The sequence below is a fragment of the Triticum dicoccoides genome, chromosome 4B, assembly GCF_002162155.2.
Source record: "Triticum dicoccoides isolate Atlit2015 ecotype Zavitan chromosome 4B, WEW_v2.0, whole genome shotgun sequence".
Lineage (NCBI taxonomy): Eukaryota > Viridiplantae > Streptophyta > Magnoliopsida > Poales > Poaceae > Triticum > Triticum dicoccoides.
In genome coordinates, this window is record NC_041387.1 from 72811455 (window position 1) to 72838769 (window position 27315).

Below are 27315 nucleotides of genomic sequence, written 5' to 3' on the forward strand. Positions count from 1 at the left end.
GCACATATCGAAGGTGGGGACTTCGTGAGGAGCGGCAGCGACTAGTGTCGACCATGCTGAGGCCGACCCATGACCTTGCCGGAGCCGGGGACGACATTCGGAGCAGCAGCGAGCTGCGGCGTCCCGGGTGGAGGCGAGGAAGAAACTTCACCGGGGGGAGGGGGTATGGGGGGTTGCCGGGGTTCCTGTGGATTTGGAGGGTTTAGAGGGATGACCGAGGTAGTACCTGCAACGGCAGTAGGAGGAGGGTGGGGCGGCCAGGCGGTGCGTGGGGTAGGATGGGGGCATGCATGGAAGAAAGGGGAGAAGAAGATGAACTGTGTTGATCTGTTTTGGACCGTTGGATGAAGATTTGATGGTCGTGATGAAAAATGGCCGATGCAAAACTGTGCCCAAAGTTGTGTGTAACCCGGTAGTGGTAGTGCCTAAATCACACCAGTGATGGGCTGTAAACGGCCGCCCGTCACTGGTTTCTTTGGTCAGGCCTTCCGTCCGTCCGGGTGGGCTGTACCACTGGATGACTGGTAGCTGCCTACCAATGGCAGATACTTCCTCCGTCCTAAATATTTGTCTTTGTAAAGATTTTAAATGGACTACGAAACTTTTTTAGATGAAGATGTGATGGTTCTGATGAAAAGTGACCGCTACAAAACTTTTTTTCGGGAGCCTGACTAATATATTCTCCTATTTTTCAAACGCTTGACAAAACAAACAAATGAAACAAAACGCTTGACAAAACAAACAAATGAAACAAAATATATCGGCTATTTAATATGCTAAATCTACTGTTGTGCAAACGTTTGCTTAACACGGTTGTAGAAAATGTGCAATCTGGGAAAGCTGCGAATTTTTGTGCCTAAAGTTGTATGTAACCTGGTAGTGGTAGTGCCTAAACCACGCCAGTGATGGGTTGTAAACGGCCGCCCGTCAGGCCGTCACTGGTTCCTTTGTTCAGGCCTTCCGTCCATCCGAAAGGGTTGTTCCATGGATGACTGGTAGATGTCTATTAGTGGTAGATAGATGTCAGTGGTGTTTCAGGCTACCAACCATTTGAGCAAATCTAGTGTTTTGGCAGCAATTCATATTGAGGATTTCAAATTTGGAAAACATTCAGCATTCATATATTTGGAGCATCACATCTGGAATATGAAATGCACAAAGGATGTACTCCCTTCGTTTCAAAATAGATGACTCAACTTTGTATTAATTATTAGTACAAAGTTGAGTCGTCTATTTTAGAACGGATGGAGTATATATGTATTCCGTATTCCAGTAAAAGATAACAAGTCGCGAGACTATAGCACAAAGCTTAAAAAACACCGGTGCATACGCTGAACGCCTCGATGCCTTGATCGGCCATGGTGAGGTTCAGAGTTCCTCTGAACTAGTACGAACTACTCTGCAAAAGCGTCTTATATTAGAGAGACAGAGGTAGTAATTTGAAAAAGGGTACAAACTGAAAATGGTGTTTTCAACTAGAAAGTACAGCTTCTTTAACACATAATTTCTAGGGTCCTAAGCCACTTACAGGAGCACATAAGGAAGAGATAGAGCTACCTGCAGTCCGGTGGTGGCGGCCCCCCTTCTTCCCCCGTCGCTGGACCCCTGCTTGGGCGAGCGGTCCTGGTGGCGGAGCCCCTCGGCCGGCGTCGTTCCGGTGCGGATCTGGACGGCGGCGGCGACGGCCCATGGCTGGCGGCGGCCGGCTGGCCCAGATCTAGGCCCTACGGGCCCGATCTAGGTCGGGGCGGGCCTACCGGGGGGCCACGGTGGGTTGTTCTCCAGTGGTTCTGGCGAGCTACTCGCGACAGGGACGGCGGCTGCCGTGCCGCGACTGCTGCAGCATGGCGGCGGAGCTTCACGGGCCCGGTCGTTGTCTACGGGTGTCTTGTTTGGATCTGGTCGGCCTCGCTTCGTTGGTCGTGGTGAGACGACGGCGGTGTCCTCGTGACTGTGTTGGCGCATGTTGGTGGGCGGCGGATATGGTGGAGCCGAAGGTTGGTCCTGGGTGGCGGGCGCGAGGGGTCGGGAGAAATCCATGTCGGGTCTTGCCGGCACCAACGCGGTGACGCCTGCGGGCGCCGCCATCCTTCTTGAAGGGCGTCGGGTGACCCTCTCCCCCGTCTACCCTTTGTGTACCGGGAGAAATCCTAGGACTCGTCCGGGCAGCAGCATCGTCATCGTCGCATTCCTTCTTGAAGGTGGTGCTTGATACACGGCAACTCGGTGGCTTTGGAGGGTGGTGGTTATCTTCGGTGGTCGCAGCGGTCGCGGGGTGCCGTAGCTTTCGTTGATCTGGCGTTGTCGACATTTTTTCTCTTGTATTTTTTGGGCGTGCTTGTGCTGTTAGCCCCAGCGTCGATCGAAATGTTGTATCAGGTGGTTGCTATATCAATATAGCGGGGCGAAAGCCTATTTTGAATAAAAAAACTACCTGCCCCGGATCCATGGCCTTACATCCATTACAGATTAAAAAAAAAGAGCGAAAAAAGGCATAAATTAAGAAGTGCACTTTGTCGGAATTCAAACAGTGACCCATGAGCTAGCGAGGAGCGCTCGATCTGAAATCGACGTCGAATACGTCAACTGTACCAAGCAGCGCTGACGGTTGGATGCAAGATCGACGGCTGAGCTTGATTATGACAAGGCGAAACGATATCCCATTGACTGAAGAAATCGACACTTGCAGGAACTGAAGTTCAGAGATCCTGACAGGCAGCAACACAATTGGGAACTGATTCTGATCTGTAACGGGCCCCTAATTCTGCTCAGGTGGTACACTGCGTCTGCATGCGGATGTGTTGATTGGTGCTAGCGGCGGTGCCTTGTGTCCCATGTGGGCCGGTCCGTCTCCCGTCTTCTACTCTTCATCGCCGGGGACTGCACTTTCACTTCATCGGTCCTATCGCCGGTGCTCATGAAGACAACGGATGAAGGATGGCATGGGCTTGGACGCTGGGCGCCGCCGTCGTAGGATAGGTTTATGGGCTGTTTTTTGTTGTTGTTCTAGATGTTAGAAATGCAATGAAAATTTATGTAACCTGTCATGTTTATATAAAGGACGTATTTCGTCATGTTGGTTCAAGTTGTACCCAAAATATATACAGCTAGCTAACGTTGGATGTCGTTCTTCTGCATTCGTGTCCGTGGACTGATCCCGCTATCCATGGACGGATATGAAGGAAATTTACGGATTACCGTTGGAGATGCCTAAGGAATCTTACACAACTCAATAGCAAAATCAGTAGATCAATAGCAAAACTAGTATTCTACTCCTTTTGACAAGGCTTACGAGGGCTACAAAACTCTATATTAATCAAGAAGAACGCTCACCGATGCACGGTTATCAGTGTGCATTGCCTTTCAGGCAACGGCTGGCATGTCCTTGAGCCACTGATCAAGCGGCTTGCCAATGGCGTAGACGTTGAAACCGATGTCCCGGAGCTTCGCCGGGTTGACGATGTTGCGGCCGTCGAAGACGAAAGCCGGCTGATTAGGATTTATTAGACTTGCTCTAAGGGAGAGGTTTTTCTTAAGCACTGATACATGGATGATGGCGTACGACACCGCTTCCGCGGCTTGCCGCGCCCTCGCCCTCGCATGGTGGGCACCGCCGGCGTTTAATTACCTCGGACTTTGAGACCGATGCCGCACACGCAGAGCCGATGGTCGTTGTGTCCGGCTTTGCCTCGAGCCGCCAGATCCAAGCTTCCTTTGCGCGGAGCGACTCCAATGACGGAGTTGGGATTGCCCCCAGGCCCGGCGGAGAGCTAGTTGGACGATCAACACCTCCTCGTCCCCGTGTGGGACATGGATGAGCTCCGCCGGCAGTACCCGGAGCTAGTGGAGGTGGAGCGGGCGATCTTTGCCATTAATGACAGTGAAGTTATCGTCATCTCCGACAACGAGGGCGGCAACACGGGCGGCAAGGTGGGCAGCGACGACGAGATCGACGCCGAGGAGTGGCGGAGCGTCTTCCCCGATGACCACGACGACAACACTGGCCCGAACCCAGCTTCACCCGGAAGGATTGGCTCGACCTCCCCTTCGTCTGAAGCTAGTTTTAGTTTGAATTTATGTTTAATGTTCAACTGCGAGAACTTTATGTTTAAGTGCATCATATTTCGATTCAAATTTGATTGAATTTGTGCAAATTTAATTTTACTATGCTAACTTTAGGGGATCGGCTACGTGCGGTAAATTTTTAGTGGAATATGTATACTCCACTAAGGTATATACTCCACTAACTTTTAAGAGATCGGTTAGAAATGCTCCCCGTGCGGATCTAACTCTCTAAGGTCAGCTACAACAAACCTGGCATAACTTCTGTCCCATCATAGCTTGTACCCGGGCTTGTAGCATTACTTGGCCGCATCTATAAAGGCGACGATGCGCCCTATATAAGGGTACCCTCTCTCTACGAAGAGGAGATATCGATACATTCACACACACACACACAAAAACACACACCACACACCTTCTCCACCGGAGAATCCACCATATACCCAGCCGGCTAAACCGCCAGCCCGCATCATCTCGTACCTTGAGCGCCTCACACGCCGGAATACAATTGGCACCAACAAGAGTAGAGAGTAGGGTCTTTAGCGGAGACGATCCCGGGCACGAACATGTATACATTCTTGTGTGCTTGAGGCTGTTAACCCATCCGATCGTGGTTACAAGCTCTACCTACATAGTACTAGAATTTAGCCGGTAACGAAACACCGACAGTACCGTTGCCAACTCCGACTTGTCTTCCGACTCGCACCCGTTCAGCATATAATAGAAAAAAAAAGGAAAGAGGTCCTTTTCAAGTCCCGCACCCGAGCAAGCTTTCTAGGGTTTCTTCGCCCTATCCAGGTCCAGGCACGCCGCCACTCGCTCCGCTCCGACCAGCCCCGCCGCGCCTCGACCTGTTCCCAGAAAGCTTGCCTGTTCCCTCTATCTCTGAATCGACCGATCGATCCAAGACCCTCGGTTCGTAACCGCCACGGCCCACGGACATTGGCTCCGGATTCCAAGTGCTCTAGACCACAGATCGATCAGTAACAGGTCTGGATTTTTACTAAGCTACTGCAGCTTCAGTTAACACACTCGACAAACCTATGGTGCTACGTAGTACAGTACGTCTACATGTCAAATTGCAACGTCGTCTTATTGCTGATAACTAGTGTCAACACGCTGTTTTTTCCGTGCTTACTATGTATTAATAATTTGGACGCAGTTTGTTACTGATCTTAGTCTCTCAACTCAAATACTCCTTCCGTCTAAATACATCTATATTTAGACAAATGGAAGTCAAGTATTTTATTTTAGGACGGAGGGAGTACCAGCATGTCTCGTTATACTTGTGAGTTATGAGTGCAATTCCTGTATCTGTAGCTCCAAGAACAGGTGTCGTCTTGTGGTGCTTGTGGTGTCTGCGGATGGCCAATAGCAAGTATGAGTATGTGAAGAGGGAGTTCGAGTTCAATCGCCAGCTCCCGGCCTCCAACTGGATCGTCCTCCGCATCGATGGTTGCCACTTCCACCGGTATATTTCATCTATTTCTCTTAAACGGATAATAATGCATAAATAATGTATATCCGTGTTTTTTCGGTTTTCCACACGCATATTGAGTGATTGATTGTTGCTTTCTCTAACATGGGACGTTAACTGATTGATCTAGTTTTATTCTGCTCACTTCCTATCTATACACTGACATGGTTACTAGTGGTTAAGCAATTGCATCAACCATCTGGCCATCTCAGCTCGTCTGTACCATTGTCTTTTTGTAAGGATTAACATGTCGAAACACATGGAAAGAAAATTTTATTATTCAAATATGGGGATAACTGTTGCTTCAAATATGGGAAACATGCAAACATGGCCTCTCGCATCGTGGAGGAGCACTCTACCGCTCTACATCCTCCATATTTTTCGTTGGTTAGTGCCTCACCACAGGGGCACATGAGCTTCCTAGCCGGCATCGACCAATAGTTACTCCTTGTAAGGAACGGCAGTGGAGACGGACATTGAAAATCCTTATTCTTTTGTGGTTATGTGATTTAGCCCATATCTACAAAGTTACATGTGTTGTCCCGTGTATTTAGCTATAGTTTATATTTGTTGTTCTTTTCGGTATCCACTAATTTCAGTTTTATTTTTGTAGATTCTCGGAGTTGCATGCCTTTGAGAAACCAAATGACGAGAGCGCTTTACGATTGATGAACGCCTGTGCCACTTCTATGCTCAAGAAATACAATGACATAGTGTTTGCTTACGGTGCTAGCGATGAGTACAGGTATAATATCTTCTTATCAAAGTTAAATTATAAAATTGTTTGTAGATTTGTCATAAAAAGGTATATGCAAATGCTGTTGTGGAGACTCAGTTTTGAATTGCACGAGCTCCATTTTTTCCTTTTTTTTTTGAACATTTTGTTCATTATTTCCATAATAATCTCCGCTTCTTGTATTTTTGTTTGTTTTGCAGTTTTGTCTTTAGAGAAGAAACAGAATTATATAATAGGCGAGAAAGGTACGTCATTTGATTTGTTCACTTATTCACTTGGTATTCTAAAATACTGCCATACCTAAATATATTTTAACAATTCAGTTATAAGATCTCATCATGTTATTGACTTCTCTACCAATATATGCAGCAACATTCTCTCTAAATGTGTTTCTTACTTCACATCTGTATACATGAGGAAGTGGAAAGATTTCTTTCCTAATAATGATTTGAAGGAACTTCCATACTTTGATGCGCGAGTTGTATGCTATCCAAATATGAAGACTGTTCGTGATTATTTGGCATGGAGACAAGTGGATTGTAAGCTTCTTGAACTAAAATCGATTTTTTTGTTGTATAAATAATAAGATAATTATATTGTGCACTTATGTGTGTTGGTGTTCTTGACAGTAGAATTGTGTTGTGTATGTTATTACCCTTTATTTAAAATATACAGCTTCAACAACATTAACTAAATATAATAAATATAGTGTATCTATGTGTTGCTTCAATGAGATACTTAGTTTTCTATTTGATTTAATGGTTGAAGATTAACATATTTTATTTTATTTGTATATTTTTCAGGTCATATAAATAATCAGTACAATACATGCTTCTGGATGTTGATACAGTCCGGAAAAACCAAAAATGAGGCATATCAAGCATTGAAGGTCATCTTAATTATCTAGGGCTATACATGTCATTTGTAGCATTTTTATGAATCATTTTTCCTTTTTTTTTGTGAACCGTCTATTTTTCTTTTAGGGAACATCTTCTAAGGATAAGAACAAGTTGCTTTTGCAACAGTTCCAAATCAACTATAATGATGAATCGGCTATGTTTCGGAAAGGATCCAGTGTTTATCGAGATAAGGTAATGCTATCAAGCATTCATATGTTCATCATTATTAATGTTCTTGCTTACTCTCAGTGAGGTATTTTTAATTGTTTTTCTTGCAAAATTATTGTTTGCATGATGTATACCAGTGACCATGTTTATTTTTAGTCATATTTTGTGTTTAGAGATATTTGTATCATTTCTGACTTATTTTCTTGATACCAGATGGTATATGTAAAAGTTCTTGCTATACTTTATATGTATATTTGAAACTTCTTAGCTGCCATTTTCTTAGGTTATATTGATCAAAGGTTATGTGGGCCTGATTGTTGACTAATGTTATTTTTTGGACATATTCTTTTCAACATTTAGTTTCAATTCTACTAACCCAGTTAGGTGCACTTTGAATACTAAAAAAGTTATACATATTACAGGTCACGAAGGTGAAAACAGACGACTATGGGAATCCCATAAAAAGAACCCGTCAGGCAATTATAGTGTCAAATTTTGATATCATAGGTCCCGAGTTTTGGGAAAAACATCAATACATTCTTGGAAAAGGTCAGTTGAATCATTCTAGTTTTAGGTATGCTTTCGGTCCAACTCTTATCAACTTTGTATATATACAGCATCAGACTGCCAGTATCTTTGGGGGAAAGAAAAATATGGATACAAGTATGTGAAGAAGTTTGTTAACATCCCTAGGTCTCCATGTTCCAATTGGACCATTGTTCGTATTAGCGCCTGCCAATTTGATCAGTGAGGACTCCTAATTTCCTATTTATTTAAACACATGCGGGAATACCATTTAGATAATTATATCGTCTTATCAACATGGAGATTTTTTTCCCCCCAGATTCTCACTGATCCATTCATTTGACAAGCCAAATGATGAGACCGCTTTAAGATTGATGAACGCTTCTGCTTCACTGATGATGGAGCAATTTCCTGATATTATCTTTGGCTATGGTTTTAACAACGAGTACAGGTATGATATACCCTTTCCGAATAGCTGTGTTTGCATGGAGAAGACTGCAAAAAAGACAGATAAAGCAAAAATATGTGTTTCCGCATAGCACAATTTTGCCTCTTCTCATCAATAATAGTAATTTAAATTGAATATATTGGCAATATAAGGGATCATGTTGAAGTTGTAAGTGAACTGGTCAGCGAAGCTTAAATGTGGCACACTTCAGTTTAGACAGGATTTCTTATGTTGTTGGATGGCAAACCTGAACATTTGTTGCAAATGATCATTTTTAATTATTTGTTATTGTTGCAGCTTTGTGTTCCAGGAGAACACTGAATTGTACAATAGAGAGGAGAGGTAGTTACTAGATTTATGAATTCGTATAGTACATGCATTTCATCCGGTCAAGCCTTTGATAAAATATGCAACTTCTTTTGCAGTTCAATCATTTCTTCATGTTCATCATGTTTCACTTCCTTCTACATTATGAAGTGGGAAGAATATTTCCCCAGTATACCCTTAGTGCAGCCACCACACTACAAAGCAGAAGTTCTCTGTTGCCCAAAACCAACAACCGTTTGTGATTATTTGTTCCGGAGGCAATCAGAATGTGAGTAATCCTCCTAAAAGGCCATATCTTTAACTAATCGGAAATATTTATGAATTTGTTGATGGTAGTACAGTATCTTATATCTGAATTCATGTGTTCATCTGCAGCAGTATGAATGCATTAATTTTGGTGTCAATATAACCTATATGCTGTGTTGAATACTTACCATTCAATGTATCTTTATTTTTTTTTGAAGATGTCCTGCTCCAAGGGTTTGTCTCTTCTCATAGTTAGAACAAATCATAAGAAAATGAGCTGACTCGTTGTACATGCTAATTTGCAGGTCACAACAGAAATCAATACAATACATGCTTTTGGATGTTAGTGAAATCTGGAGAAGGTGAAAACAAAGCTAAGGAGATACTGAAGGTCTTCTTTCATCATTTAGGATTTAAAATAATTTTTCATTATTCTTATTAATTCTTTAGTTATGTGCAATCTCTAACTCTTTAGTATTCTCTGAAGGACACATTACCAAAGGACAAGAACGAGTTACTTTTTCAACGATTTCAAATGAACTACAACAATGAACCGGCTATGTTTCGAAAGGGTTCATGTGCTTACCGTCAAAAGGTTTTTTGTCCATCATCCAAGAATTATTTTCAACAATAATGTTGTTTGTGCTGCCATTATCTTAAGAAAGTGACAGTTTAGATACTTAAGAAGAAAGATTTAAAATTCACGAAACGATCAAAGTAACTTTACAGTAACTATAACTGAAAAATATACTCTCGCATTCGCTCATTATCCGTAGTTTGTAACAATTCCATGTCGTCTACAAAGAACTGCATCTGAGAGATGCCTGGATACTGCTGTTGAGCAGAAGTCTTTATTTATTTATTTATTTGTGTTTGCATTTGAGTAGAGGATGATTCTCACGGTATGTCCAGTTTCTCTGTTAACAACTTACAGTGCAAATGGGTGCAGGTGGGAGAATTTGCAGAGGTGGAAGCCAATGGAGATGTTGTTACAAGAGAGCGGTGGGATGTGGCGGTGGCCCACGTAGACATGGGGCCAGACTTTTGGAGAAAGCACCCTTATGTTTTCAACAGGTGATGATTGCTATTTAGTTGCTAGATTTTACTCCCTCCATCCCGAAATGTAAGACGTATTTTGACACTACAATAGTATCAAAAAACGTCTTACATTTCGGGACGGAGGGAGTAACTAATAACAAGTTGATCTCTTCCCATGAGAAATAGTAGTCAATATAATTATTGCTAGACAAAAAACTTGATGTTTACAATAATTCCATATAGGTAACATGCTGATAAAACTTGTTAACTTGTACTCGTAGATGTCCGAGTGCGTGGGTTAAGTCAAAACTCTCCTTGTTTCTGCCAAACTATCAGCCCATGTCAGCAGCCATTAAATTACTTCTAGTGTGCCACTAGTAGTAATTTGGTTATGTTGCCAGATTCTTAGGTTCAAATTTGGTGGCGTTGCTCAGGGAAGTGAATTTGTTTTTGCATGTATGTTATTGTAGCTGCAGTTGGTGCTGAAAATGGACAGAGTAATGGCATATCACTGCTGAGATACTTTGATTAAATGTGAATTCAAACTATTGAAAACAATTCAAGTGGACCATGCGTTTCTAATTCACCACCACATTGCCCATATAAGTTGCCCATCTCAAGGGGTAAATTTGATTATTTGCCATGAACCGTAGATATGATCAAGCAGTGCTAGTGTGCAACCATCTGTTCATGAGCACTATGATTTAGCTTGGTTTCTTGTTGATTCTTGTATATATACAAAATAGCCAATAATTTTTCATGCACAATAGTTGTGATCAAGTAAGCTTGCCAGTGCTTCTGTTTGAATGTATGGTGCGCAACCATTTGTTCATATGTACTGTGGTTTGGCTGGTTTCTTGTTGATCTCGTGTAGAATCGATTAAGCATGCCAGCATGGAAGGTGTGGAACCATCCATTTACATATTATTTTTCACTGTGGTTTCATGTAGCTTCTCAATATGTAGTATTTGTGCTAAAAACAAGTCTGAATATTTGGTCTGTTGTTTCTCCGAGCAGCTGCCACCACTCAGCTGATTTCAGCCCGCTGATCATTCTAATGATCTTGCTCGGTTCGACTTTTATAGGTCGTGCCACTGATGGTTGAGTTTTTTACGGTTTGGTTTATATTTTCAACTACTTAGGCTTCACATTGCGTGACAGCAATACTCAAACTGACATTAGATTCGTTAGTTGTTGTTTGAAAAAAAGCTGATATGACTCAACACATGCTAATTTCTGCAAGACGTATCCGTAAAATGTACATGCTGGCTTAACATCAGTTCTTGGTCTGGCTTCAACTCCGTGTTAAGATCCATTGATATTTGGAGGTACAGATGACCCTAAAGCCTGGTTAGGCGGAAGAACACATGGAGTTCATACTGGTTTCTTGATGCCAAAGCGTGATTGGTTGAGCAGATCGATTGCCACCCACCATTTTTATTTTGTGTATTTCAGCATTATTGGTTGAGCAGATTGATTGTTAAAGCCTTGGTTATGTTTAATGAGGCATGCATTACATCTGGGATGATTAGATGACCTGAGAGGTGATGTGCCTTTCTTGGTTGCTCTATACTCTGTCTCAGTAGGAAATTGATTCATCTACTAGGTGACTTGTTGGCTTGTTAGGATCTTATCTTTAGTATCGGTTTTACCATGTTTGTTAGATGTTTTTAATGTAAACTCAATTGGTTCAAGAGGATTGCTGGAATGTTGACTGTTCACCACCATTACTTGTTGTTTTCCTCTGCATGCATTGATCAGTGCCCATTTCTTTTCCTTTGTTAATTTATTTTTCCCTTGATAATGAGAAGGCCTAACCATTCAAATTGGCAGCTTGGCAACTATGTAATGTAATAGTTCCTTTCATGTGCAGATGAAAGCAATAGCAGAGGATGAGAAGATCCAAGTTTGTTTATCGTCGAAGAAGTGCTTGTGGAGTTGCGTCCTGGATTTATGGCCTCGTATAATTCTGTACTACTTACTAGACTTATAGCTCGGCCTATCCCGCCTGAACTGTACTTCTAACTTGACAGATGCCTTCAGAATCTGAACTCGTACTGGATAAGTTGTAACAGTGATTAAATTCAGGTTTCTTTTTATCATTGTGCACTTGCGTAGCTGCTTACTCTTATTTCTGCCTCATGGAAGTGTAGTCGCAAAACTACATCGATATTTCACAAAATATGTATTTGTGTCTTGTAGTCTTACAATGAAATTAGTAGAGCAGATGGCAAAGCATCAATAAAATAAGATATATTGAGTGATAAAAAGTAAAAGTAGTCGAATGAAACGACTAAACACAAAAACCAAAACCACTACACACAAAATCCTAACTTGTCTAAATAAATATTCCAGGTCTTTTCGGTCGACCTGCTAAATATAGTCCCTGAAGAATTAAAACATGCAGGACGTGTTTGGTTCATGGACTGATAACAGAAATGTAATGAGATTACGGTGGGATCAATGGAGCAACAGACCATTTGCAAAATTAATTTTGGTTCGTGGCAGTAAAGGTATCAGGTTACATAACCGTGTTTGGTTTGACACTGCAGTCTCAAGCCATTTGCACTGGGAAATTCTACATAGGTAAAACCAAAATGATTTTCACATGCTCTTCACAGGCTCAATTCCAAATTCATCAAACTGGCATATAATTTAAAATCATTTTGCATAAATTAACTACAAACACATCTCTTGATCAATGCCGGATAGCTCCCTCATCGCCGGAGATATCGTGACTCGCAGAGGCTCCGCCACACCGACTGCACCTGCGCGCGCCGATGGCGTCCGACAGTGACCGGAAGTGCCGGGAGATGGTCTGCACGGCCAGCGCCGTGTACGGCCTCGCCAAACGATGACACAACCATCTGCATCTCCTGGTGGTAGTGCCAGTACCTACGGTCGACCTGGTCCAGCGTAGCCATTAACGCCGTCACCTTGCTCTGGAGGTTCCGCCTCTCCGTCGGCAGCTCGGCGGCGCCTTCATGCTCCTCGCCGTTGAGACCGTCGACTTTGATGTTGTCGTCCTTCCCGTCCCCCCTTGTTGATAGCGTCGTAAAAGTTGCCCGGCGAGTTCGTGCTCACCGCCATTGCCGACTGGGGTTCGGGCTTATCAATGGGGATGCAGCATCTGCCATGCCGCCTGGACGATCGCACTGGTAGAGCGACACTGACTGCATTGATGACTAGGCTGAGCCACCGAACCGCCGTCGTCTCGTCTCCCATGAGCGGCACCAGACTATCAGTCCCGGTCGATGGTCGATGCGTCTCAGAACCAGAACGGGTTGGTCATGTAGTGGTGGTGGTGGAATGACATGTCGCCACCCTCACCAGGCCAAAACCTTCTCACCTAACGACTAAGTACAACCCAGCTACACGAAAAGCAACAGAAGAAAAACGACCCTGACACCAGAACTTGCGGGCAAGTTGAGAGAAACAACCAAACTTTGAGGCAGAACTTGCAGCATGGACACGCAAGAGAAGAGCAAGACAAAGAAAAGACCAAAAATTGGGGAAAACTTACAGCAAGAACGCTGGGACAAACCTGGAAGGAACAATGGCGGATGCAACACAGCAAACACCCCTCACCCCCAATTTTGCTTTGTCTACGCTTCTCCGGCATTATTCATAGGGATTGGGACTTCAGGGGCCTTGCCTTTCCCTCTACAAATCCACAAGATTTCGCCAAAAACATCAAAAGGGGCAGCAAAATGAGGTCATATAGGACTTCAGCTAGTACAGATTACAAACAACTATGTATCATAAGTACACTAGAGCTAGCAAGGAATGAGAATTTTTAGAAAACTGTAAAACCAGAAGATAGGTACAGTAAGTCAGAAAATTAAAAAAAAAAAAGGTATAGTAAGTCATGATCAAACAGAACTGTAATTACATAAAATGGGTGCTTTGATCTTGCTGATGTGGATATAGAGTACAACTAGTGCAGATTACAAGCTACTTAGTACATATCAGACTTACACTAACTTCAAATTTTCAGAAAACTGCAAGACATGAGCAGAAGAACTGTAATTACATGAAAATGGTGCTCTGATCTAGAAGCTCAGAGAGCATATGCTCGGAAACAGCAGAGGCTGATAGCTCAGTACTCTAATCATTACCAATTACTGACTTACAGTCCTCAAAACCCAAATTTACACTGCACTATATTGGCAACAAAACAAACTGACTACCGGATACAGTAAATACTGGCATACATGGACAGAGTAAATGGATTGTAAAAAAAAAAGATTCACATAACAGTAAATTGTGAAAAAATATCTTTAATACTAAGGGATATAAACTTAAAACAGCGATCAACAGTAGCATGTAAACTACTCCCTCCGTTCCTAAATATATGTCTTTTTAGAGATTCCAACAAGTGACTATATACAGTAGAAAATGAGTGGATCTACACTCTAAAATATGTCTATATACATCCGTATGTTGTAGTACATTTGAAATCTCTAAAAAGACTTATATTTAGGTACGGAGGGAGTAGAAGACAAAGAGAGAAAGGGGTAATTATATTAACATACATACATGGACAGAGAAAATGGACTTCAAACAACAAGTAAATGAAAAAAAGGTCAAATACTATTGGAAAATAAACTTACTAAGGTGATGAACAATAGCTGGAAATAAAATACAAAACCCCTACATACATAGACACAAATAGTTGAGCGAAAACTAGATGACAAACTAAAACCAAGAGAGAATAGGGAATTGTATTACCTACATACACAGACAGAAAACATCAGAGCACAAAGAGAAAATACACCTACCTACAATAAAAAAAAGAAACAAACTGAAGACTGTGAAACATATACATGCACACTGTGTATGCTACCGTAAGCCTGTATATTACCGAAAACTAACCAAAAAACAAAAGAAATACCAAAAATATAAATCAACAAAACTGTCATTTCAATTCGCATTCAACATATCTGGCTAATGAACATTCCCTATCTCAATGTGCAGGTACATGATACATCAAAAGCAAACAGAACCGATGAACTTTCTGCACACACAAAGACTACCAGATTTCTAGCACCAACAGATGTTTCCATTTCAGACATTTCACTTTCTGCACAAACAGAAAATAAAAATGGAGCATCAGGTACACACCATACTGACTAGAATCACCGAGCCACAATCAAAATGAAAAACAAAGAGTATCGGCTAAAAAACTCACATGGGTCGCATTGAAATCGTACAAAGCTTTAACAAAATTATCATCATCCATCGATAGATCCTGAAAAAGTTGCAATAAAAAGAAACTTAGTAAGCACAGAGCATGAAAACCTAGTAAGCTCAGAAAAAAAATATCTAAAAAGACATAAATGAACCTGGGAAATATGGTATGAATCATCTTCAGCAAAGTTTGGGAAAAAAATTGCCTCCGGAATCATCAGTGTCAAAAGAAGATTGTACGCGAATATTCGGCTCGGAAGCCTTGCTTAGTCTACCCATTACAGTAATCTATATACTACAAGCCACAAAAAATAGAGTTCAGTTGATCTTTGATCTCTAACTAAGATCAATGGTAAAAAGAAGAATATTAAACTATAGGAATGATACAGTGCAAAGTACATACATGTTCCATGGCGATTATAAAAATTACGTAAGGGATACATGTCAATTACAGTAATCAAAGCACGGTACTTAAACAAGAACCTTAACTGTAAGTGCCTAAAAATTGCAACCACTAGCTACTCCATCAGCAGAAGTGATCATAAGAATGAACAGGATAATTTCAGAAGAGCATTAGTACACTCAACATATACTAATCAACCTTGTTGTTGACAAAACAGCAAGAACCCCTCACAGATGGGAATACTATACTCCCTCCGGTCCATATTAATTGGAGTAGCATAATTCACGAGTTACATAGAGGAGAACAACAAAGCAGAACGTCCAGGTGACAGTAACAAATAGAACGACAATCCAATAATTTACATCCACTAAAAGAATATAAGAGCAACCCACAGGTAATTTGCAGTGGACAAAGAAATTTTACACAAAGATCAAGGGGTGGACATTGCTGAAAAATATATTGCATAACTGAACATTAATATTACACAATAATCCAAGAGCTACATAGAAGGCAAATTAGATAACTGACAACACTTTGTAGTTCCCTGATAAAATATTGGCAACACGCCTATAAGTTACAACACCAACATGGAAGGAATAAACCAATTACACCACCACACATACATACAGCAGAGCACTTGTATGCGAAAATGGGATGAAAAAATACATGGGGTATTACAATCATCTAAAAATACACCTATTGTTGAAAACCCACATGCTCATATAGACTGATTCAAAACTCATTAACTAAACAACTTACTACAGAAAGAATGCAGGCATACAACAGAAATTCGTTTTGGAGCTCGAGCTACATGGAGCTCATTTAAAAAAAAACAAAATGGAAATTTCAATGCTTCAAAAATTCTGAGAAAAAATCCACAGTATCATATGGATGTATACTGCATACTCGCAAATTTTCATGACGAAATACATTGAAATGAGAGCTACACAAAAAAGGCAAATTGCTGACAATGGAAACAGTGAACAGTGTGTGCACTGTTCACTATACGAACCAACGATTTTCACTTTTTTGTGTAGCTCACGAATCAATGTATTTTCTCATGAAATTTTACACACGTGTGGTATACATCCACATGTCAATGTGGAATTGTTTCCAGAATTTTTTTGAAACATTGAAATGTCATTTTTGAATGTTTTTTAAAAAAGGGCTCCATGTAGCCCGAGCACCAAAACTCTGCACTCCCACTTCACGCAGGCACGGAAAAAATGGGCAAATAGAATGGACCAGCATTTTATGCCATACGCTTGTGAATGCAGGCTATAGGTCAAAAGATAGCAAAGTTGCATCTATGTATAGTGTGACAGATGTAAAGGATGTCGCTCAACTGAACATTAAAAAAAAAGATCCTAGACTTCACAATCAGTGCTGTTTGACGCAACTTGGAAACTACAAAACAAATAACTAACAAATGCTACAGAAAACAGTCAAACACTACAACTCCCCCAAAAAACTAAATCTAAAATTAGAACTTAGTAATCTGCTGCCCAAAGCTAGCTCTCAATTCCCATCACTGAAGAGATGTAGGATAAAAAGGGAGCTGCTATGCTTGCTCCCCCACACCCCGTAACTGGTGAAACCATAGATTCTAAACTACTCCCTCCATTCAAAAATAGATGAACCAATTTTGTACTAACTCTAGTATAAAGTTGGTTCATCTATTTTGGAACGGAGGGAGTAGCATATTTCGCTCCAACAATTCGATTAAAAATGTATTGGGGGACAAAACAGAAGAGCTGCATACGGGATACACTCCCTCGACGTGATCGAATCATGCCGATTTACCTAGTTTCCAGTCAAGTTAGTGATGAAATCTGATGAAACCAAACCAACACTAAGCGCTCAGGTGAACTAATCGCCGAATCGACTGAATCACGAAAAAAACGTAACACATTTCACTACCAAACCAGCAGACACAACCAGCACAGCAGGGAAAGGCGCACCGGCGTGGTTGAATTCGACAACGGAGTAGGGCTTGGCTCGGTCGTCGGAGCAGGGCCAGGTGGTGTGGTCGGCGGAGAAGGGCGGACAGGTGTGGTGACGTCGAGGGCGGCAGGACCGAGCCAGGCGGCCGCCGGCCGGGGCAGGCGAGGTCGCCGGAGCCGAGCCAGGGGAGGCGGGCGAGCAGTGGCCGTCGGGGTCAAGCCAGGGAAGGCGGCCGAGTAGAGGCCGTCAAGGTTCCGCGCGCCGCTGTGGTTGGCAGGGGGGAGCACATTGGTCTGGTTGGACTGGGACAGAGCTAGGGAAAGTTTTTTCTTTTCTTTTTTCAGTGGAGCATGGATAGTTTTGACAGGGGTAATTTTGGAATACCCAAAAAACTGACAAGCTATTCACATTTTGACTAACAGAAAACAAGTGACATTTTAACGGGGTGCTATAGTGCTATTGTAGAATCATTAGAGACCAGAGACTGCCCCGGACGATTGCTTTACGGTTTCTTCTTCTGAGCCTTCCCGCTCTCTTTTCTTCTGGCCTCTCTTCCTCCTTTTTCCGGCAGCTCCGGAGATTGGAGAGGTGGGGGAGAGGGGTTTGGTCTTGATAGTATGGATATTAGATTAAGTAGCTTCTCAAATAACGCAATTTCCAGTTTAGATCTCTCACTTTTTGTTGTTCTTACTACAGTCATGGTGGTCGGAGTATTAGTAGCCGGAGTTGGCTTTCTTGCGGGATCTGAGACACTACTCGCTACCATCTCAGATCTAGAGTGTGTCTCCTCAGCTCGTTTGGTTCTCTAGATGTAGTGGAAGCAGAGGAGAGGTGGAAGGCAGAAGATGGAGACTTTGGCAAGTTGCAGATATGTTTCCCTCTCGGAGCTCATCAATAACATCCGCGCCTGCTGAAGCCTTGGCGCCCGCCTGAGTGCCCCTTACTTCAGGGAGGATCTCGTTTTGGCAGCTGGTAGTCGGCCTTCGACGCGCAACAACCGCATTCTTTGGTGGAATGGCGACCTTATGGAGTTGTCAACTCCGTTTATTCGTGTCGGTCGGCGAGCTAGATGGGATGGTTTTTGTGTTGGTGTCTTTGATCTGCATTCTTTGGTGGGCGGCCTTAGAGAGTTGTCAACTTTGGTTATTTGTGTCAGTCGGTGAGCCAGATAGGGTGCTTTTTTTGTTGCTGTCTTTCATCCGCACTCTCTGGTGGAATGGTGACCTTATGGAGTTGTCAACTCCGGTTATTTGTGTTAGTCAGCGAGTGATGTGGTTAGGGACAGGGTCCTAAGCAGGGCCCACATACCCCACCTAAAGACACTGAGTACAAGGTCACAAAGTTACAGGAAAATTCCGACTGAAGTAAGCATGAAGTGCAAGTCACTCGACAGTCAACTCACTCGGAAGATCCTACCTCACTCGACGATAACATTCCACTCGGAAGACCCTGTAGTCACTCGACGATGAAGACCAGAAGTCACTCCAAGAATACCAATAGATAGACAGTCGAATAGTCATCTTAATTACTCTTTATTGTATGCGTTACCAGTAATGCCTCTCTTTACTCCCACGATCGAACCCTTTGTTGCCTAGCATCTATGAGGGGCAGCACACTCTATATAAGCCGCCCCTCCCCTCTAGCACAAGGGTTTTTACCCCCTGTAACACACAATCTCCCACACAACAGAAACGCTCCCGCAGCACTGAGACGTAGGGCTGTTACCTCCATGAGAGGTCAGGCTTATGCCCACGACAGTTGGCGCCCACCGTGGGGCAAGCATCTAAGCAACTTTTGGTGAGTTTGCAGTTTTTTCATCTTCATCATGTCTTCCGGCGGTAGATCGTTTGTGGGCCACAAGATCCGTCTCGGCGCGCTCTCCTTCATCGTCGATGACTCGACATGGCTCCAGGAGGCGCCTCTGGACGTGGAGGCGCTCCCGATCCGTGGGGCGACGCACTTTCGTGCTAGTTCATGCGGTGTTCTTCTCGGGCAGCCGTCGACTCCATATTCGTCGACTCCATTATTGTGCGCGCTTTTAGCTGTTCGCCGTCGCAAGCGATCCGGTCGCTCGCGGCTCCAGCGTCTGGTGCTGCATGCGGCGGCTTGCCAACCATCGACTCAGCAGGTGGTAACGCTCGAGCCTGCCGAGTCACTCCACGGCGTCCTCGACTCTTCATCTAACCATTCTGATACTCCATCCGAGTGCGAAAGCTGCGACCTAGTGGCCGAGGTATTCATGGTGAATTCACCCAGCAGCCCGCCTGGTTTTGACCGGGACGGTGCAGATATTGGTGGTCCATCCGCCAACCAGCTCCACAGGGATGACGAGATCCTCCACACGCCCATCATCGACACTTCTGCTGAGGCCCAAGCTTTGGAGGCCACTCGACTTCGGCTTGAGGAGGTGCAACGGGCACTCGACAACCGCACTTGTCAGCAACCATCGATAGCTAGTCGACGTCAACTGTTTCCGGGTGGATCTCGGGACAACCTTCAAGCATTCTGTACTCCAGTTCAAAATGTTGCAGCTGTTAGGGAACAAGGTAATTTCAAAAAAAAAGAATCCTACGATCACGCAAGATCTATCACTAGGTGATGCATAACAACGAGAGGGGAGAGTGTTATCTACATACCCTCGTAGACCGAAAGCAGAAGCGTTATGACAACACGGTTGATCTAGTCGTACGTCTTCACGATCCGACCGATCCTAGCACCGAAGGTACGACACCTCCGCTATCTGCACACGTTCAGCTCGGTGATGTCCCACGAACTCTAGATCCAGCTGAGGTCGAGGGAGAGTTTCGTCAGCACAACGGTGTGGTGACGGTGATGATGAAATTACCGGTGCAGGGCTTCGCCTAAGCACTATGATGATATGACCGAGGTGTGTAACTCTGGAGGAGGGCACCGCACACAGCTAAAACAATTGTCAACTTGTGTGTTCTAGGGTGCCCCCTGCCCCCGTATATAAAGGAGCAAGGGGGAGGCCGGCCGGCCCTCATGGGGCGTGCCCCAAGTAGGATTCCTACTAGGAATCCTATTCCTAGTAGGTTTCCAACAAGGGAAGAGGGGGGAAGGAGGAAGGAAGAGGGGGAGGGAAGAAAGGGGGGGGTGCCGCCCCCCCCCTTCCCTTGTCCTATTCGGACTCAAGGGGGAGGGAGGGCGCGACCAGCCCCTCCTGGCCCTTCCTCTTCTCCCACTAAGGCCCATCTAGGCCCACTAGTTCCCCCAGGGGGTTCCGGTAACCCTCCGGCACTCCGGTTTTATCTGAAACTTCTCCGAAACACTTCCAGTGTCCGAATATAGTCCTCCAATATATCAATATGTATGTCTCGACAATTTCGAGACTCCTCGTCATGTCCGTGATCACATCCGGGACTCCGAAAAACCTTCGGTACATCATATCACATAAACTCATAATACCAATCGTCCTCGAACATTAAGCGTGCGGACCCAACGGGTTTGGGAACTATGTAGACATGACCGAAACACGTTTCCGGTCAATAACCAATAGTGGAACCTAGATGCTCATATTGGTTCCTACATATTCTATGAATATCTTTATCGGTCAAACCGCACAACAACATACATTGTTCCCTTTGTCATCGGTATGTTACTTGCCCGAGATTCGATCGTTGGTATATCAATACCTAGTTCAATCTCATTGCCGGCAAGTCTCTTTACTCGTTCCGTAATACTTCATCATGCAACTAACTCATTAGTCACAATGCTTGCAAGGCTTATAGTGATGAGTAATACCAAGAGGGCCTAGAGATACCTCTCTGAAACACGGAGTGACAAATCCCAATATCTATCTAAGCCAACCCAACAAACACCTTCGAAACACCTGTAGAGCACCTTTATAATCACCCATTTACGTTGTGACGTTTGGTAGCACACAAAGTGTTCCTCCGACATTCGAGAGTTGCATAATCTCATAGTCCGAGGAACTTGTATAAGTCATGAAGAAAGCAGTAGCAATGAAACTGACACGATCATAATGCTAAGCTAACGGATGGGTCATGTCCATCACATCATTCTCCTAATGATGTGATCCCGTTCACCAAATGACAACACATGTCTATGGTTAGGAAACATAACCATCTTTGATTAACAAGCTAGTCAAGTAGAGGCATACTAGGGCCTATATGTTTTGTCTATGTATTCACACATGTACTAAGTTTCCGGTTAATACAATTATAGCATGAATAATAATCATTTATCATGAATTAAGGAAATAAATAATAACTTTATTATTTCCTCTAGGGCATATTTCCTTCAGTCTCCCACTTGCACTGGAGTCAATAATCTAGATTACATAGTAATGATTCTAACACCCATGGAGCTTTGGTGCTGATCATGTTTTGCTCATGGAAGAGGCTTAGTCAACGGGTCTGCAACATTCAGATCCATGCGTATCTTGCAAATCTCTATGTCCCCCTCTGACACTTGATGACAGATGGAATTGAAGCGTCTCTTGATGTGCTTGGTTCTCTTGTGAAATCTGGATTCCTTTGCCAAGGCAATTGCACCAGTATTGTCACAAAAGATTTTCATTGGACCCAATGCACTAGGTATGACACCTAGATCGTATATGAACTCCTTCATCCAAACTCCTTCATTCGCTGCTTCCGAAGCAGCAATGTACTCCGCTTCACACATAGATCCCGCCACGACGCTCTGCTTGGAACTGCATCAGCTGACATCTCCTCCATTCAATAAAAATACGTATCCGGTTTGCAGCTTAGATTCACCCAGATCAGTGTCAAAGCTTGCATCGACGTAACCGTTTACGACGAGCTCTTTTTCACCTCCATAAACAAGAAACATATCCTTAGTCCTTTTCAGGTATTTCAGGATGTAATTGACCGTTGTCCAGTGCTCCACTCCAGGATTACTTTGGTACCTCCCTGCTATGCTTATAGCAAGACATACATCAGGTCTGGTACACATCATTGCATACATGATAGAACCTATGGCTGAAGCATAGGGAATGACTTTCATTTTCTCTCTATCTTCTGAAGTGGTTGGGCTTTGAGTCTGACTCAACTTCACACCTTGTAATACATGCAAGAAACCTTTCTTTGACTTATCCATTTTGAACTTCTTCAAAACTTTATCAAGGTATGTGCTTTGTGAAAGTCCAATTAAGCGTCTTGATCTATCTCTATAGATCTTGATGCCCAATATGTAAGAAACTTCTCCGAGGTCTTTCATAGAAAACTCTTATTTAGGTATCCCTTTATGCTATCCAGAAATTCTATATCATTTCCAATCAACAATATGTCATCTACATATAAGATTAGAAATGCTACAGAGATCCCACTCACTTTCTTGTAAATATAGGCTTCTCCAAAAGTCTGTATAAAACTATATGCTTTGATCAACTATCAAAGCATTTATTCCAACTCCAAGAGGCTTGCAGCAGTCCATGAATGGATCACTGGAGCTTGCACACTTTGTTAGCATCCTTTGGATCGACAAAACCTTCTGGTTGCATCATATACAACTCTTCTTCCAGAAATCCATTCAGGAATGCAGTTTTGGCATCCATTTGCCAAATTTCATAATCATAAAATGCATCAATTTCTTACATGATTCGGACAGACTTAAGCATCGCTACGGGTGAGAAAGTCTCATCGTAGTCAACTCCTTGAATTTGTCAAAAACCTTTCGCAACAAGTCAAGCTTTGTAAACAGTAACATTACCGTCTGCGTCGGTCTTCTTCTTAAAGATTCATTTATTTTCCATGGCTTGCCGATCATCGGGGAAGTCCACCAAAGTCCACACTTTGTTCTCATACATGGATCCCATCTCAGATTTCATGGCCTCAAGCCATTTCGTGGAATCTGGGCTCATCATCGCTTCCTCATAGTTCGTAGGTTCATCATGGTCTAGTAACATGACTTCCAGAATAGGATTACCGTACCACTCTAATGCGGATCTCACTCTAGAATACCTACGAGGTTAGGGAGTAACTTGATATGAAGCTTCATGATCATCATCATTAGCTTCCTCACTAATTGGTGTAGGAATCACGGGAACTGATTTCTGTGATGAACTACTTTCCAATAAGGGAGAAGGTACAATTACCTCATCAAGTTCTACTTTCCTCCCAGAGGGAGTCCTGGATTAGGGGGTGTCCGGATGGCCAGACTAAGACCTTTGGCCGGACTCCCGGACTATGAAGATACAAGATTGAAGACTCTGTCCCGTGTCCAGATGGGATTTTCCTTGGCGTGGAAGGCAAGCTTGGCGATACGATATGAAGATCTCCTCCCATTGTAACCGACTCTGTGTAACCCTAGCCCTCTCCGGTGTCTATATAAACCGGAGAGTTTTAGTCCGTAGGACGAACAACAATCATACCATAGGCTAGCTTCTAGGGTTTAGCCACTCCGATCTCGTGGGAGATCTACTCTTGTACTACCCATATCATCAATATTAATCAAGCAGGAGTAGGGTTTTACCTCCATCGAGAGGGCCCGAACCTGGGTAAAAACATCATGTCCCTTGTCTCCTGTTACCATCCGCCTAGACGCATAGTTCGGGACCCCCTACCCGAGATCCGCTGGTTTTGACACCGACATTGGTGCTTTCATTGAGACCGCTCGTGCCAGATACATGGCACCCTCGAACAACCAGCCAACCACACCAACAGGGGTTGTTGGGTGTTCAAGCAGGCAGGCAAGTTAAGTGCCGAAACCAGAGACAAGGGGCTGCGTAGCGATGACGAGGAGGAGCCCCGGCCGCCGAACAACAGAGGACAGAAGGGATTCCCCCCGCAAGTGCGGACGGTGAACATGATATACGCAACCCACATCCCCAAAAGGGAGCAGAAGCGTGCTCTCAAGGACGTCTATGCGTTGGAGCCAGTCGCCCCAAAGTTCAACCCGTGGTCCTCCTGCCCGATCACTTTTGATCGAAGGGACCACCCCACTAGCATCCGCCACGGCGGATTCGCCGCATTGGTCCTAGACCCAATTATTGACGGATTTCACCTTACCAGAGTCCTAATGGATGACGGCAGTAGCCTGAACCTGCTTTACCAGGACACAGTGCGAAAAATGGGCATCGATCCTTTAAGGATTAAACCCACAAAGACAACCTTCAAAGGTGTCATATCAGGTGTAGAGGCCAGCTGTACAGGCTCGGTTACACTTGAAGTGGTCTTCGGATCCCCGGATAACTTCCGGAGCGAGGAGTTAATCTTCGACATAGTCCCATTCCGCAGCGGCTATCACGCCCTGCTGGGATGAACCGCATTTGCGAAGTTCAATGCGGTACCGCACTATGCATATCTCAAGCTCAAGATGCCAGGACCTCGCGGAGTCATCACAGTAAATGGAAACACCGAACGCTCTCTCCGAACGGAGGAGCACACGGCGGCCCTGGCAGCGGAAGTACAGATTAGCCTCTCCAGGCAATCCTCCAACCCAGGTATCAAACGTCCGGACAACGTCAAGCGAGCCCGAAGTAACCTACAACAAATCCGCCTGGCACGTCCCGATCAAGCATAGCAGTGCGGACCCAACCCCAGCCCCCGCCAAACGGCGACACTGGTACCACGCGTACATAACTACGCCTTAGAGATACCATGGGCATAAGGAGAGGGGCACAACAGTGGCACGCCCAGAAGACGGCTCAACCGCACTAAGGGGCTCACTATTCCGCCGTTTACTTTTTATACACTTTCAGGATCCAACTCTTGGGAAGGCCTGTCCGGCAATACACTCGCCGAACACACGATGCAACAGCCAGGGAGAGAACAAGCCACGTCAAAAGTCCGGGTGGTCTCCATAACGAGTTTAATACCTGTTTTACTTACAATCCCGCAGCTTGCCCCTGGAGGGGAACATGTCAAATACTCCCATCTCTTGCTTACTGCACTTCTTATATCGTTCTGCTTTCGCAACAGCCCTTTTTTATAAAACAATATATAGATCTCACCTATTATTGTACTTATCTATTTTTTATACAAATATGTTCAGTCATGACATTGTGCAACCGTACACTTTGGTGCGGACAATACACCAGGGGCTTACAACACCTCATAACATGGTGTGAGAAGACCGAACACTCTCACGAGTGCGGCACCCCGAACTTATAGCACTATATGCATCGGCTCCGAATCATGTCTTTGGTCAATAGTTGGGTTTGCCCGGCTCCCATGTTTTGGTACCTTACGTTCTGCATTGTTGACTAAGGTAGCGCTGGGAGAACTACTGCGATTGTGCCCCAGTTGAGCTGGGTTAACACCTCAGTAGAGAAAGCTAAAACTGACTGTCATGATAGTGCGAGAGACCGGTCGCTGTTCGCGAGGTACACCCTAGCACTCGTGGCATGGGGGTCAAAGCCGACGACTTGCATCTCTCAGATTTGATAAACGGCCGCACAGAAGGTAATATTTTAAATCAACAAGCGTTGCTTAACGCATATGAACAAAGCTTCAGCGTACAGGATAACACATGCGAGTCTACTCAAATATTACATCTTTGGAGCACTCATCCGCTATACGGCGGGCGCCCTTCAGAACGTCATTATAATACATCTCGGGCGTACGATACTCCTTGCCCGGCGGTGGCGCGTCTGTCAACAGCTACTCCGCATCTAGCTTGCCCCAGTGCACCTTAGCACGGGCAAGGGCCCGACGGGCACCTTCAATACAAACGGAGCGCTTGATGACTTCAATCCACGGACACGCGTCCACCAGCCGCCGCACCAGACCAAAGTAGCTCCCAGGCATGACTTCTCCAGGCCAAAGCCGAGCTATGAGGCCCCTCATGGCCTGTTCGGCCACCTTGTGGAGCTCGACCAGCTGCTTCAGCTGGTCGCTCAGGGGCATCGGATGTTCGGCCTCAGCGTACTGAGGCCGGAACACCTTTTCTGTTGAGCTCCCCTCTTCGGCTCGGTAGTATGCGGCGGCATCAGACACACTACTAGGCAGATCGGCAAATGCTCCTGGAGAGCTCCGGATTTGGGTAAGTAGCAGATAATTAACTTTTATATTTTTGCTTTGCATAAAGAATGCCTTACCCGCCGCTATCTTCCTCATCGCCTCGATCTCCTGAAGGGCCTTTTGGGCTTCAGCCTTAGCGGTCTTGGCACTCTCAAGAGCCAAGGCAAGCTCGGACTCTCGAGTCTTTGAGTCACGCTCCAAACTCTCGTGTTTCTCCACGAGAGCCTGGAGCTCTTGCCGCACCTCCGCCACCCGCGCCTCCTGCTTCTCTCGCTCGGTGCGCTCCAAGGCCGCACTCTTCTCGGCCTTGGAGACCGACTCTTTCAGGGTCGCCACCTCATTCGTGGCTCCTGCAACATTAACGTTGGTCCTGTTATTATTTTGCAACTAAGTATTTCTATATACATTTACAGGAGGTACTATGTACCCTCTTTATCCTCGAGCTGCTTCTTGGCACGGCCGAGCTCGCTCTCGAACCCTCGAGGCTTTCCTTCAATGCATTGACCTCCGCAGTCAGTGCGGCAGAGGTCAGCAGCGCAGCCTGCATTCCCATATTGACATATTTCTATTAGACTCCTGCGTACATCTTTTTAGATCCTCAGCTCGGCTTTTCTTTCCGAACACCGAACTGAGCATCAGGGGCTATTGTCTATGCGGTAATATTTTTATATATATATGTTTCCGAACACATACCTCAAAGCCCGTTAACAGGCTTGAACAGGCTTCCGTCAGCCCGCTCTTGGCGGACTGAACCTTCTGAATCACCGCACTCATAACAGTGCGGTGTTCCTCGTCGATGGAGGCGCCTCCGGATGGACGGAGGTCACCGGCGTCGTAGGCTTGCCCTTCTTATGAAGGCGCCGCCTGTTGGACTCCGGAACCGTTGATG

General features: G+C 44.5%; 1 protein-coding gene and 1 long non-coding RNA gene across 2 annotated transcripts; one reads left to right on the forward strand and one right to left on the reverse strand.

The window, feature by feature from the left end:
- The first annotated feature begins 4469 nt into the window (after window positions 1-4469).
- LOC119293367 (tRNA(His) guanylyltransferase 2-like) lies at window positions 4470-11975 on the forward strand. The gene is made up of 16 exons (XM_037571864.1): window positions 4470-5052; window positions 5383-5533; window positions 6153-6284; window positions 6476-6520; window positions 6645-6814; window positions 7079-7164; window positions 7259-7366; window positions 7765-7891; window positions 7960-8089; window positions 8187-8318; window positions 8613-8657; window positions 8741-8910; window positions 9194-9279; window positions 9376-9483; window positions 9838-9962; window positions 11800-11975. The coding sequence occupies exons 2-16, from the start codon at window positions 5427-5429 to the stop codon at window positions 11801-11803; spliced, it is 1575 nt and encodes a 524-aa protein (XP_037427761.1). The 5' UTR covers window positions 4470-5052; window positions 5383-5426; the 3' UTR covers window positions 11804-11975.
- A 2851-nt stretch (window positions 11976-14826) lies between these two features.
- LOC119295095 lies at window positions 14827-17741 on the reverse strand. Its single transcript, XR_005143721.1, has 4 exons — window positions 17481-17741; window positions 15272-15411; window positions 15118-15177; window positions 14827-15009 (listed from the first exon to the last, which is right to left on the reverse strand). It is a non-coding gene; the product is annotated as an uncharacterized LOC119295095 (long non-coding RNA).
- Window positions 17742-27315: the final 9574 nt, after the last annotated feature.

Coding starts and splice junctions, on each gene's coding strand:
- LOC119293367 (XM_037571864.1), top strand. CDS start 5,427: ATGGCCAATAGCAAGTATGAGTATGTGAAGAGGGAGTTCGAGTTCAAT. Junction 7,892..7,959: donor TCAATACATTCTTGGAAAAG/GTCAGTTGAATC, acceptor GTATATATACAG/CATCAGACTGCCAGTATCTT. Junction 8,911..9,193: donor GTTCCGGAGGCAATCAGAAT/GTGAGTAATCCT, acceptor GCTAATTTGCAG/GTCACAACAGAAATCAATAC.